General features: G+C 36.1%; 2 protein-coding genes across 4 annotated transcripts; one reads left to right on the plus strand and one right to left on the minus strand.

Moving 5' to 3' along the window:
* The first annotated feature begins 3,135 nt into the window (after positions 1-3,135).
* On the plus strand, positions 3,136-5,875 carry LOC144568173 (uncharacterized). Its single transcript, XM_078318429.1, has one exon. It carries the CDS (start codon positions 3,318-3,320, stop codon positions 5,625-5,627), a length of 2,310 nt encoding a protein of 769 aa, XP_078174555.1. The 5' UTR covers positions 3,136-3,317; the 3' UTR covers positions 5,628-5,875.
* A 66-nt stretch (positions 5,876-5,941) lies between these two features.
* Positions 5,942-13,070, minus strand: PANK2 (pantothenate kinase 2). 3 transcript variants are annotated; one of them, XM_078318428.1, is made up of 24 exons: positions 12,931-13,070; positions 12,262-12,522; positions 11,944-12,156; positions 11,565-11,620; positions 11,139-11,255; positions 10,715-10,834; positions 10,525-10,619; positions 10,332-10,425; positions 10,117-10,248; positions 9,929-10,041; positions 9,580-9,772; positions 9,150-9,361; positions 9,017-9,058; positions 8,867-8,915; positions 8,683-8,765; positions 8,468-8,584; positions 8,175-8,238; positions 7,952-8,098; positions 7,604-7,756; positions 7,439-7,522; positions 6,630-6,824; positions 6,460-6,531; positions 6,217-6,355; positions 5,942-6,139 (listed from the first exon to the last, which is right to left on the minus strand). In XM_078318428.1, the coding sequence occupies exons 2-23, from the start codon at positions 12,491-12,493 to the stop codon at positions 6,266-6,268; spliced, it is 2,673 nt and encodes an 890-aa protein (XP_078174554.1). In that variant the 5' UTR covers positions 12,494-12,522; positions 12,931-13,070; the 3' UTR covers positions 5,942-6,139; positions 6,217-6,265. The 3 variants fall into 3 exon arrangements, with proteins under 3 accessions (XP_078174554.1, XP_078174552.1, XP_078174553.1); XM_078318426.1 differs by having other exon boundaries at positions 5,942-6,355; XM_078318427.1 differs by lacking the exon at positions 12,931-13,070 and adding an exon at positions 12,617-12,904 and having other exon boundaries at positions 5,942-6,355.
* Positions 13,071-13,655: the final 585 nt, after the last annotated feature.

Genomic DNA, 13,655 nt, shown 5'->3' on the forward strand with positions numbered 1-13,655 from the left:
TCAAATGAGATCCATGATGACATACTTTTAAGTTTGAATTTGCTTTACAGCTCATTATTACCATCCCAACTCGAGTTGACTCGCTCGTTTATTAAATGAGCTGAGTTCGAGTTAGAGGTAACTCGCTCAAATTCAGCTCATTTACAGCCCTATTCGGGAACCAACTTCGTTGCTCTCCAAATAAGAGAGCAGGACCCTGTTATTCTAAATCGAATCATTCATCTGTGTTGAGATCCGTGCATGAAAAATTCAACGGTCCGATTTTGAATAACATAATCCTGCTCTCCTATTTGGAGAGCAACGGAGTCGGATTCGCATCTTCGACCTCCACAACAACAACTGTTCCTCTCCTACTTAAAGAAGAAGGAAAAAAAAAAGCGAATCCCTCCTCAGATCGCCTTCTCTACCGATATTAGCTTGTCTCCACTAATGAGTTTCTCTCCATTATCTCCGTACGAGAGGAGGAAGAGTTTTAAGTCCGCTCACTTAACTTCTCAGATAACTATTTTATAATTATTTATTTATTTATATATTAATCAAATTTAAAATTAAAAAAGTCGAATTCATAATAGTTTCAACTCAGAATTAAGAATTTGGCACATATTAAAAGGTATGACAACGATATATCATGGATTTTCTTGGCGGAAATGCGTTTCTTTGTCAAATAAAAACATTCCTGTTCGGCACATTGCATTCTCATGTATTTCTATTGGTAATTTTGCCACGTGGGTTTTTGTCCTTGTCAGGTGTTCAGCATCCATCGAATAATTTCCATTTTCAATACCAAAAGGTTATCTTTTCCCTTTTTCTTTGCCATTTTTCATGAGAAAAAACTATTGAATCGAACCTCCGGTTTTTTTCCTCAATTGTTATATATTGTGCATGCATTAAAATGAAAAATGTAATTAAGAAATATGATTAATCAAACCCCCCTCTTATGCATAATTCAATTGTTTCGGATATTTTAATTAAACAATATGTTAATCAAGCACGTGACTAACATTAATTAAACAAAATATAATTGGATAATACAATAAGTTTGAAACCGAACAAGAAAACTCATTTATAGCTTCATTTATTTTGGTTTAAACAATTTTGAACTTTCAATTTTTGCTTAATATTTTTTGTTCTTAACGAGAATGATTTGTTAATATTTTATTATTACTTCTTCTTCACAAGCAACATCACAATAATATTCTAAACAATATTAATTAATTGATCAAATATAAGAACAAAATCGTGAAGTTTATTCATTTTATATGCTAACCATAATTTTCAAAATCAAATTATTCTTGAAGCTATTTTGTTTTTTCATAAATAATAAGCACAATTAAACAAACATAATTTAATAATATAATAAAACAAACACAAAGAAAAAAATAATCATTAATATATATAAAATATAATAATATAATATAGTCAATTCACTCGTTTTTTTAGAATCTAATATATACAACTATATTTTCATATTAAAAAAATCAATATCCTAACCAATTTCTCATGTATTTGCCAAACATTTATATTCTAAAATTTTCCATAGGTTAAATGACTTTAGCTCTGACAAATTGAAATTCTCATTTTTATATTAAAATTTTTTATTTTCACAAAATTTCCATGTTGTCAAACAAATTGAAATTCTAATATATTTTTTTTCAGTGCATATTGTTAATTCTCACGTACTTTATTTTATCTTGTTTAGAAAATTAAAGGCATTGTTTTTGGATTTTGCTGAATTGCTCTGTACTCAGAGGAGCGAGGCCTAGCGTCAATTGAGCGGGTGCTATACATGACATGTCTCTGACAAGTGACAGCCGCGAAAAGGATCCCAAGGAACTAGTACTTCCTCTTTCATTATAATAACATGAGTAAAGCTAGCGTGTGACATGCTCACCAAGAAAGTTTGGTGAGCATAACTCCAAAAGTATATCGGATCGATGTCAAATGTCAAATCCAAACCGTTGAAATCCATGTACTTTATGAGTGATGCATATACATGCAAAATTTTGAAAGTTTCAAGTTTATTTGGTACACGGTCAAGTGGTCAAAGAAATAATAAAAATTGAATATATAAAATAACTTATAATAAAATGTCCATTTCTTTGACCACTTGACCGTGTAGCAAATAAACTCGAAACTTTCAAAATTTTGCATATATATGCATCACTCATGAAGTACATGGATTTCAACGGTTTGGATTTGGCATTTGACGTCGATCCGATATACTTTTGGAGTTATGCTCACCAAACTTTCTTGGTGAGCATGTCACACGCTAGCTTTACTCTAATAACATATAGCATAGGCCTAGAAATGAGTATAGAAAATAAAAATTTTGAATTATATTTTACTGTTTACGTGGAAAAAAAAAATTTAGTCTGAGTGAATTTTTTTTCTCATGTGAACAGTATTTTCAGAATTACTGCCGAACAGGACCATATTCATCAAAGCTTTTCTTAATTCATAATTATCAATATCAATGTGTATCATATTATTCTGTTATCAATATTTGAAAATAATTTATTGTCTAGGTTCTTGTCACAAGTTATAAAATCATAATTACCTTTTATTAATCACTTATGTTTCAACCACACTAAAATGATTATATTTTATCCTTATTGGAACAATTTCACCCAAGTCTGGATTTTCTAATATGTTAATCAGTCATCTGCACGTCTACTATTGATCATCGGACCGAATTTAGTCCATGCCCATTGACGATCCAGCGCTCCTCACAGGTACCTTAGATAATTTCTCTCACTTTACGCCTTTACGCCTTTACAGTTTGAGATTTCAGTATTATTGGAGTTTGAGATTCGTGTCAAGTTGAAAAAACAGTCCGAATCCACTAATTATAAAAGATTCCTTTGCAGGTAACGGAGTAATTGAGACTTGAAGAATGTGAATTCGCCCATGGGACCGCTCCTCGTATCCTCTGCGGAGTCGTAAGCTGCGGAACTGTGCGGAGCTTTTAATCTGGTCCGTTCATTTTTAATCGGACGGATCAAATCAGATCTTGCCCGAATTAAAATTCTCAAAATTTAAACTACAGAGATCTGATCTGGTCCGTCCGAACAAAAACGAACGAACCAGATTAAAAGCTCCGCACAGATCCGCAGCTTACGACTCCGATACGCTTCCACCGCTGCTCAGAATCAGACTGGAAGCAGCCGCTCCAGTGCCTCCATCTCTCTTCCTCTTTTCACAAAAACCCTCCTTATATTCGATGTTCGCTCGTCTATCTCAATCGCCGTACTGGCACTAGCTTTACCAGACAGACAGGAGTGAGTCTGTCATCCCTGCTCAGCTACCAAATACTGATCATGAAAAACCTAAGACGAGAAAAAACCCTCCAACCAGACCCCGATTCACTAAACCCCACTTCTCCCTCTCCGCACCGCAAAACCCTAGATCTCGTCTGGGCCAAGACCACCAAGGGCCAGCCATGGTGGCCGGCGCGCGTGATCGCCAACTGCGACGGCCGCCTCCACGTGTCCCGCTTTGGGGAGGACCATGTCAGCACCTACTATTGCCACGTGTCCCAGGTTAAGCCCTTCTTCAACCCCAAGATAGCCGACATGGCTCAGCAAAGCCTCTCCCAGGCTTTCCTCTCTTCCTTCAAAGAAGCACTCAGGTTCGCTTCACAGTATCTTCAATCTCAACTGACTTGTAGATGCGTGCCATCAGAGGCGAAACCCTTGGATCCTGGCAGAGAATTTGAGATTGGTACTTGCAATTTTACCAGTCCGGAGTTCATATATAGCATTCGAGATGCAGCATTGAGTGTTTGGGCAGTGAATTTGGAGGAATCTGTTAGGTTGAAAAGCTGGGTCTTTGCTCTAGGCCGGGGTCTCTGCAATAATGGAGAGGTGGGTTTTAATCAAAGAAAATTGTTAGGTGATCTTGTTGATAAGTTTGATCTTGATTTAGATGCATGTGCAGATGATAATAAAGAGAAGTCATTTGACGAGTGCAGTATGGGGTTTTTAATGGATGATAACATGGGTTTAGAAGAGAATTTGACTAATAGTGATATAAACAGGGTTAGTAAGGCTAGGAAGAAGAAGATGAGAGCGAGTGAGATTGACAAGGGCTTAGAGAGAGAGTTTTCTGGTACTACAAAAAATTTGAAGGATGAAGATGCAGGATCTAGTAAGAGAGAGAGAAAGAAGAGCAAGTACCTTTCTCCTCCTTACACTGACGTAGGTGGTTTAATTATACATAAGCAGTCAGAAGAAAATCCGGATGAGAGAAGCATTGTTGAGGGAGATGATGGAGGAGTCAAGGAGGGTAATCTGGTAAAATTTGAGGCATTTTCAGTCCGGGATATCTTCAATGATTTTCTCCTAACGGGTATGGATCCGCTTTACCTGAAATGGAAAAGATCCGCCCAGGCGCTTAGGTTCTTTATTGACAAATACAGAGATAGCATTTTTATTGAAGGAAGAGAGCATGAGTATTACACAAACTGTAAATGCAAGTGTCAATTGAAAGGGAAGGTTAACATCGAAGTAAATCTGGATAATGGGTCAGGCTTGTCTTTTAAATCATGTCTTACACCCAAAATGGATAGGGCAGATCTGACAACTGGACATGATGTTTCTAGAATTGATGAGGAACTTGAAAACGAAAAAGATAAGGTGAAATCTGACAATGGAGCCCATGAGCCTAAGAAAAAACGGGGTAGGCCAAGAAAAGAACTGAAGTGTCTAAGCAGCTCGGCTTCTAATATGCCTAATGTAGAGAAATCTGAACATAATAAAGAACGAAAGGACTTGACATATTCGGTTTCCAGTGTCCCATTTATGACAAATAACAACATCAGCGGAGGGACTGTGTTAAATTTTTCCAAGGGGTCTTACGAATTTTTGGAAGAAGCAAGAGCTCAAATGCTCAAAACAAGTTCTGTGGAAAACGGGAATAAGCCCCAGGAACAAGGTTCATTGAAGAAGCGCAAGAATGGGAATAGCGGGAATAGCGACAGCACTAGTGGCACAGAACCTAAACAGAGAGGGCGAAAGCCGAAAGTTGCACAAGCTCATTACCCGAACCCTGCCGCACTCTTATTGGAATTTTCAAAGCCAAATGCCGCAAATGGTACAGGTACTGGTATGGGTATGAATCTTCCTTCTAAAGACCAGCTTTTATCCACATTTAGCAAATTTGGGTTGTTAGTTGAGGCACAGTCAGATGTGCATCGAGATGTGCACACCGCACGTGTAGTTTTTGCACGTAGTGCAGATGCAGAGGCAGCATACAACAGCTCTGACAAGCTAGGTCCGTTTGGGCCCCCCTTTGCCAACTGTCGCCTCCACTATTTGCCGCCTATCAGCACCAACCCATCGTCACCAGCTCAGCGAGTGCCAGCTCACCAAATCCCAGCCCAGCAACTATCTCCTAAACCTCAACTCTCTGACATCAGGAAGAATTTAGAGATAATGATCTCCTCTCTGACAGGTGGGCCAGGATTGATAAAGAAAGAGGAGTCAGGTTCGGCCCTTGATGGCATCCAGCCTGAGGTCAGAGGTAATCTAGTGGAGAAAATGCAGGGACTCTTGATGAAGGTTGAGAAGAGGCTAGGCGACAGTGGTGCAAGTTCTAGTGGTACAGTACCAGGAGTCCTGCCGCCTTAATTGGTGTTAGTGTATGGAATGTAAGAGAACGTAGCTTAATATTTTAAAACTATTTAGAGTTTTTCTATGGGCTGACATGGCAATCTATGTACTCCACCAATAAGGCTACATTTCGCATGTGTATCAGTATAAGGCTGAAGTGTCCATGTTATTGATTGTGGCATGTGTGTGTAATTGTGTATTGTGGTCTATGTATGTAGTAACTTTAGTTTCAAAAGTCATGCAAGCTTCTTGTTGGGCCCATCTAATTATTTTATTATAATCATAGTAGGTGCAAAACAAGATAGCTTAGTAGCAAAAAGTATAAATTTTAATGCAAAACCAAAATAGGTATTCTGTATTCACACCTTGGCGATCAGATTGATTTTTATGTATTATTTGTAGGAAAAAATTTCTTATACATTTCAGGTTGTTGATTTATACATGGTACATAAATTTAATTTAACGTTATAAAGCTTCATACGCTGTTCTCATAATTCATAAAGCCACCAACAACAAAACTCCAAGTTTATCTGCAAAAATTCGAAAATATATTATGAAGGAATGTTTGCCAGAAGTATATTTTGAGAGAGAGAGAGAGAGAGAGAACCTGACTATTGAGAAAAAGTTTGGATTATTCGGTAAACTATTATAGCAAATCAATCTGTTGGTTCAAAGCGGCAAATGCAGTCGTAAATGTTGCCCTCGAAAAGCTTCTCAGCAAGTCTTTGGTTCTTTATCATCGCCAACTGTGAAAGCAGGTACCGATATCACCATCAATTAAATTACCAACAAAGAAAAGAAAAATACTTTCAACCAAAAGAAAAACAAAAATCTGATAAAACCAGCGCACCTTAAGAGCATCGCATTTAAAGCGAACATTTAGGTTAGTATGCAAAGCCCTTCCCATTCCTTCCAATATGATCTGCGCATTAACAAAAAAATTGCAGTTCTTGTTTGGTGTAACGATTACTAGAGAGTTCCAGCACCAAGAAAGGTAATGCATTAAGAACTTGTCCATACCAAATCAGCCTCCTTTGCAGCCTCTGCCAGCTCAGAGCTGACCTGGCGAAAATCGATGCAGGGGCTACCGCATCCATTTTCAACTACCATTAGTGGGACCGATACAGTAGTAGCCTTTGACTCATCTTCTATACCGGCCATTGCATCTAGTAACAACCCTCCAGCCTCAGCTGCTCTCCTCAGTGTATCACAATGCTATATTTGCAATATTTAGTTCTTAGTTGAGTTGCTTATACATCACACTGAAAGTAAGCACTTTTATGAATCATCGATTTTTGTTATTGAAGTAACCAAGTAGAACTAGGGTGTTCTTAAGCTGCCCTTTGGTGAGCTTAACTCCAAAACATATTGGATTGACTTCCAATGACGAATTCAAACCATTGAAACCAATCTACTTCACGAATATGCGTTACAGGTCAAATCTATAAATTTTTGAATAAATTTAGTATAAAGGCAAGCGGTAAAAAAACGCTAAAAACTAAACATACTAAAATTAATTTATAAACATTATTTTTTTTATTGCTTGACTTTATACTAAATTAATTCGAAAATTCAAAATATTGACATGTAAGTGCATCATTCGTGAAGTAGATCGGTTTTAATGGTTTGGATTTGTCGTTTGAAGTTATTCCGATAGGATTCGGAGTTAACTCACAAAAAAATTGGTGAGTTCAGTAACATCTTAGTTCTACTCAAATTAACCAGTTGTAAACTCAACCGAGAATTTTATTATTGGGCTTAATATCTGATTATTTTGGTATCCTGTGAATTTGCACTGATAGAGCAAATATACAAAGCAAGATGCAAACCTTGGCTGCTTCAGCTACAATTCCAGGAATTTCATCTGCAGTGACATCATTCAGAGCCGGTAGAGAATTTGCTACCAAAACAACCTACAAAAGTTTCCAACATTCATTTTTTGTTTTTTGAAATCATGAAAATTCCAGGAAAATAAAATAAAATTGTGCGGCCACCTCGGTCCCACGGCGCAGTAACTCGCGAGCTAATGGGAGCATTCCAAGAACAATATCAGCACCAGAATTATCTACAAACATAAGTGCTCTTTTGTATGGCTGTTGCTTCTTATCTGTGAGCATTTTCATTTTGAACGTATCAAAATCATCCACCTGTAAAAAAGAAGAAAAAAAAAAAAATCAAACCAGTGAATCAGATTCAGACATGTAAATTAACATCTAAGCAAGCAGGGCAAATAAAATAAAATTTAACAAATCAAACCACATTCAGTATCAATAGCAAAGTTCCAAAAGTTGGTGCTTATTTCAAAAATGGCGAAAGTAAATAAAAAAAAAAACAGAGCATACACGCCAGGGACGTCGCATCTTTTTGCGGCTCATGCGGTAAATCTCGATAATGGTGCCTTTGTGGTATAGGTCGACACATGCACGAGATCCCCAGTCAAATATATTAGCAGCTAATACCCCTTCCACCAGTGTCAGGAGTCTATCCTCCTATTACAATAAAAAATAAGTTAGAAAAGAGGGAGAAAAGAAAAAAAAGTGAATAACCCAAGAGAGACGAGGCAACCTCATTCATGCTATCCAACTCCATTAAGAGATCAGGCAAAACAGCAAGAGAAGCCTCATTCTCCCTATTATACGAAACAAACATAGAAAGAGAAGAATTCATAAATACAAAAGAAATGTCTTATCGTACTTGAGATTGCATCTCTGAACAGACATGATCATGAAAAAGATTATGAGTTATAATAGTTGCACAAGAAGAGAAATAATGGGGGTAAATTACTCCAGAGATCACTAAAGTTTACTCCATAATAATGAGAAACCTACTTTGTTTTGCATAAAAGCTAAGTAGCTAACCTTTGTTTGATGGTGATGTAAGCATCGACAAACTGGAATTCTCTCAAGCATTCTTCCCTCAATTCTAATAGATTTGCCAACCCGAACTTTCCATAGGCTGTGGGATCTTCCATTAACCTAAGATAACGAAAAAACTATACATTATTTATTTCCTAATTGAAAAAGTAATTTTTTTTAAATTTTCTAATAAATTAATGCTAAAATAGTACATGTACCTTGCCAGGTGAGCTGAAAAGGCACATGCAAATGCATCTCCTCTTCTTTTAGCATCATCAGTTCCACCTTCACTGGCAACCGCCTAGGTAGATGAGAGAGAGACAGAGACATAGAGAGTCATAATATTTCTAAAGAAATCAACTTAAATTAAATAGCTTTTCTTTAAGTTGATGTAGTACACACCTTATTAACAAGATCCGGCAAATGTTCTGACAAAACAGTGAACCAATACCTAGAGAGGATAATTAAATTGATGAATAAAGATAATAGATCTTCAAAACATTGGAAAAGACTTGTGTAAGACATCTTCAGCTAGTGTATTAAAAGACATACTCAAGCTCACTATGCGAGAGATCAATGGTGTTCGGTTCATACCTGCAAGAAAGAAATTGCACTGGGTTAAAGCCTTAATGGTACACATGCTAATACAAAACTCTAAGCACAATATATATTTGGAAGAGCTTACGTATTGGGGTTGCGCAACAAAGGAAAGACCTCCAAGGTCGGAACAAGATGCAATACCCCAATATTTAATGCAGCACTGGCATCAGATCGAAGTATGTTTCCTCTAGCTGACGGCCGGTCAAAGCCTCCCATACCAGTAGTACCAGGTAATGCCATTGGTACAGGAGCAGTTATTTCAGTACCCTTTTGCACAAACTTCTCCATCCATGATATCTATCAATATAGCAAGATAGAATATTATTTACCTCACTCTTCTTTTCTATGTGAATAAAACATAACTAAAGTCAAAGTTTACCTATGTTATTAAAAGATTAAGAAGATTATCTAAAATTAAAAATAAATGAATCGCTGCAATAAACAAGGGAGCAAATCAAACAAACAACTATGGTGAAAGAAAAGGGAGAAAAGTAAAAAGGATAAAATATGAATACCTTTTCATTGAGATTTCCAAGAGGTGGGCCATGAATCTTGCCACCGACAATAGGGGCACCCATAGGAAACCTCTCAACAAGCTGGTGGGCCCGTAAGTCATCTAGCCCGTGTTTTTCGGAGCTCATGAATGCTCCCACTGCACCCAAAAACCCCTCGTGCCTCAAGAACATAGCTTGTGCCTCGCCCTTCGCCCTACCCAATTAGTCTTGTATAAAAATTAACAAATGAAAAAGAAAGAAGAAATGTAATAATAATGTGTTCCAAGGGTGTTTGCAGATTATACGTTGCAAATTATAACTATAACCTATGGTACAGTGTTGAGCCTATTATGCTAAAACAAAATGTTACCAGAAATTAACAGAGAAGGAGATAGTATCCATGGTATACGCATGACCTCGAATGAAAAATCCACCAAAGAAGATCTTTTTCAGCCCATACCTCAGTGCATTCAAATATGATATCTATTCATCAGAAACAAAAAGTTAGATACCTATTATACTGCCAATAAACCTAACATCTAAATCAGAGCACCTTACCTGGCCTATGTTATAAGAGATCATGCGCAAAAGGGAGAGAGAAATATCCTCTGGCCTATAATCTGATAGTTCCTTATTTTCTGAAATTGTTTTTCCAAAACTCGATGCAATTGTTGATGCTGAGAGGCCAATCTATGAAAAAATAAACGAAATATAAATGAATTATGCATTATGATTTTTCATTTCCTGAAAAGAAAATTATATAAATATAGCACCTTGGTATAGTCAAGACCACCGTAGATATCTCCGACAAGCATGTCTAATTGGCTGTTGTCTCCTTTTTGACTCAGCTCTAATAACTCATCAAAACTATGCCAAAGAAAAATAAAGTAATATTACAAACACTACATTTTACTATACTTAAATCAAATAAATAGAGAACCATCAATCAAGAAAATTAAATAGTACCTGTTGCACTTGGTTAATAACCGGCCCAATCCCCAGTAGGTACCACCACCGACATTTGTACCGCTTACTCTTTGAAATTTGCCAAACCCATCCACCTTTGTTAAAATAGAATTAAAACATTATGCATGCACTGATTTAAAATGTCAATAAAGTTAGCGAGTCTTTTGTCAGCACGGAAAGAAGTAAATACCTTGATAATGCTTACACCAGAGCCAATATTGACAAGAAGGTAAGGGAATAAATCATTTTGATCGATTTGTATGAACTCCTTTTGTCCATCCATGTGCGTAAATGCTTCATGCCGTATAGCCTGATATGTATACAACATGAGCAAATATCTTTTCAAAATTATTGTCTTCTATACCAATTTTTCATCTTTATTTTGGCACTGAAGTTACAAAAAAAAAAAAAAAAAACCCCAGACAAGTATTGAAATTATTATACAGGACTTGCAAATCATATGTTACATTTGCTAATCCAGTAATCCTTTTGCACTCAACTTCATGAGTATACACATGGATTAATTCATTTCCCCGAGGATGATACAAAATTTTGAATATATAGTACCAATGAAAAAACTGACATATAATTTATGCCATTAAAAGAAAAGATACCTTGAGCAAGAAATTCGCACCAGCCACGAGACAACCCATTTCATCTTCCTTCTCCAAACTAACACCTAGCCTTTCTCTAAAAACATCTGCGTACTTAAAGGCCCCCCCACCTGTTGCCTTTGCCAAAAAATATTTTATAGAATTGACTTAGCATGTCAATTACTATCACTATCACTTTCACTTTCACTTTTATTTTTATTATTACTTTATTACTACTTATCTTTATTTTATGATTGTGATTGGGTTTCATTTCTAGCCTACCCCAACTTGTTTGGGGCTAGAGGCTTGGTTGTTGTTGTTGACGTAGCATGTTATATAACATTTCGTAAACAAACAATACCATATTTTTTTGGTGTAAATTATTCAATAGTTAGACTAATAACAGTAAAATTAACAATTGTGTGATCATTAATCTCCTGCGTGTACCTTAATTAAAATGTTATCACTTTGGGGGGTCCCTCGCCACATTGGTGAGTCTATCCCTGAAAGGGGAAATCACCAAAAGTTAAATCTAATATCTATTAATAAACAAAAATAAAACTAATAATTTAGCTCCTTAATAGAAACTAAAAATAAGTTATGTTATAGCTTCTCTTTTTGCCTCAAAAATATGGTAACATGAATCCATCCATTAGAAGAAATTCCGAAAGAAAGTCTAAGAGGTGATGCCACCTCAAAAAAATTATATTTTTGTTCTGGATAATCCCATCTTTAGACAATTAACAGCAAACCTACCATCAAATTGCAACCCCTAGATGAAATAAAATGAAGTGCAGTTAACACTTTTTGTTTATTTTTGACATACCGCCACGATGAAGTTGCTTAGATGAAATAAAATCTAAGCATTCGTTCAATTTGCTTGTCTCAAATTTGACAAAATGAAGTCTTCCTCCTAGAATTGGGTAATTTCTCCTGTTTCCATTTGTTATCCCAAATTTTTTACTTAGTGATTTTTTCCTTCTATCATCTGTTGAGCTCTCCGCTTGTCTTGAGAAATACACCAATTTTATCAGAGAGCCTACATAAATAATAAAAGGATAAAAAAAACGATTTTAATTTCCCAATCTTCCAGATAGATAATATGGTGAAATAGAATTTAAAAATAATATATATAATTAATTACCTCCAATATCAAGCGCCAAATGTGAAATATCATCGGACTGGTTGGGCAAGAGAATTGTAGGATTTCGATCTTCAAAATTCCCATGAATTGCAGCCCCACTAAGGTCAAGTTGCGGCCTCGATCCCGACCGATGGATTTTGCTGGGCCCACCTGTCAGAGCCTCTTTTTCCTTGACAGATTCTCTCTCTTTAGTGGTGCTGTCAGTACTGATTTCGCTCGAGTTGTTCGCCATTATTTTCTAACTCACAGCTGGACCCAAATCTGAGAACATTCCAATTTTCCAGTGATCAATTTAATTTGTGAACTATGAAGATATCCCAAACTCAAAATACTGTTAAGAAAATTAAAGTTTCACATTTGTAACAAATGAAGCTTTTTTTTTGTGTCTTCGTTTTGCTTTAATACTTTACAATTTACATGCATCATATCCATACCTACCCACTACATAATAGCAAGAGATCGAAGCTTTACAAAGTAAGTAACTGTTCTAGTAACACCAAATTAATTTGGTTGGCTCCCCTATTTTTTTAGCATAGTAAACCTTAACTCAGTAAACAAGCAAAAATGAGTCTACAGTGAGAAAGGCGATTTCTAAAAGCAAAAAGAGAGAGAGCAGATGGAAAGAGAAGAAAAAAAACGGATTAAAAAGAGAATTGTTACTCCGATTACCTAACTGATCCTGCGGGGATTTTGAAGCAGGGAGGCTGTTTGGATTTGTGTTCCTTTTTTTTTACGTATCTATTTTTTCTCATGTGGGTTGGTTTGTTTGTTCGCAAATCGCAATGGAACAAAAAAGTATCAGGTCAGAAGTGATGGCCTAGATATTCTGCAATCATCTTTGTGTAACGAAATATGTTAAAGGAAACAGCAGGAAAATTTACCCGCTCCATGAAATGTGGCAAATAAATGTCAACAGAGATGTCAGAATTATGAAAGGCGAACAACAGTCACCATTTGTGTACTTGTGAACTTATCCTCTTTTGCCCCCCTTTGAAATTTCAGAATTATTTTTGTCCATATTCATCCCAACATCGAAATAAATTAGGCATAATCACCGTCTACGGGGGAAAAAATCGCATTCTCTCGTACAAGTGTAATGGGAAGATTTTCGGCTTTGGAACAAAAAAAAGAAAAAAAAAAGAAGAAGCCAAAAACTTGGAAACTTTGATGCTTGCTTTAGAATCATTAGGTCTAGAGTACTAATTCGCATAAATAATGTTGTTATTTTCATTGAAAAAATGTTATCATGAGAAAAGGAATTAGATTTTGTTTATAGGTTAATCCTTAATTTAAACTGATTGAGCACAGAATAATATAGTGGAAGCTGCACAACCATCAACATTGTGATATATTTCACCTCAAATAACTCTTTTAAAGAAATAATTGATCCACTG

The sequence above is a fragment of the Carex rostrata genome, chromosome 17, assembly GCF_964058835.1.
Source record: "Carex rostrata chromosome 17, lpCarRost1.2, whole genome shotgun sequence".
Classification (NCBI taxonomy): Eukaryota; Viridiplantae; Streptophyta; class Magnoliopsida; order Poales; family Cyperaceae; genus Carex; species Carex rostrata.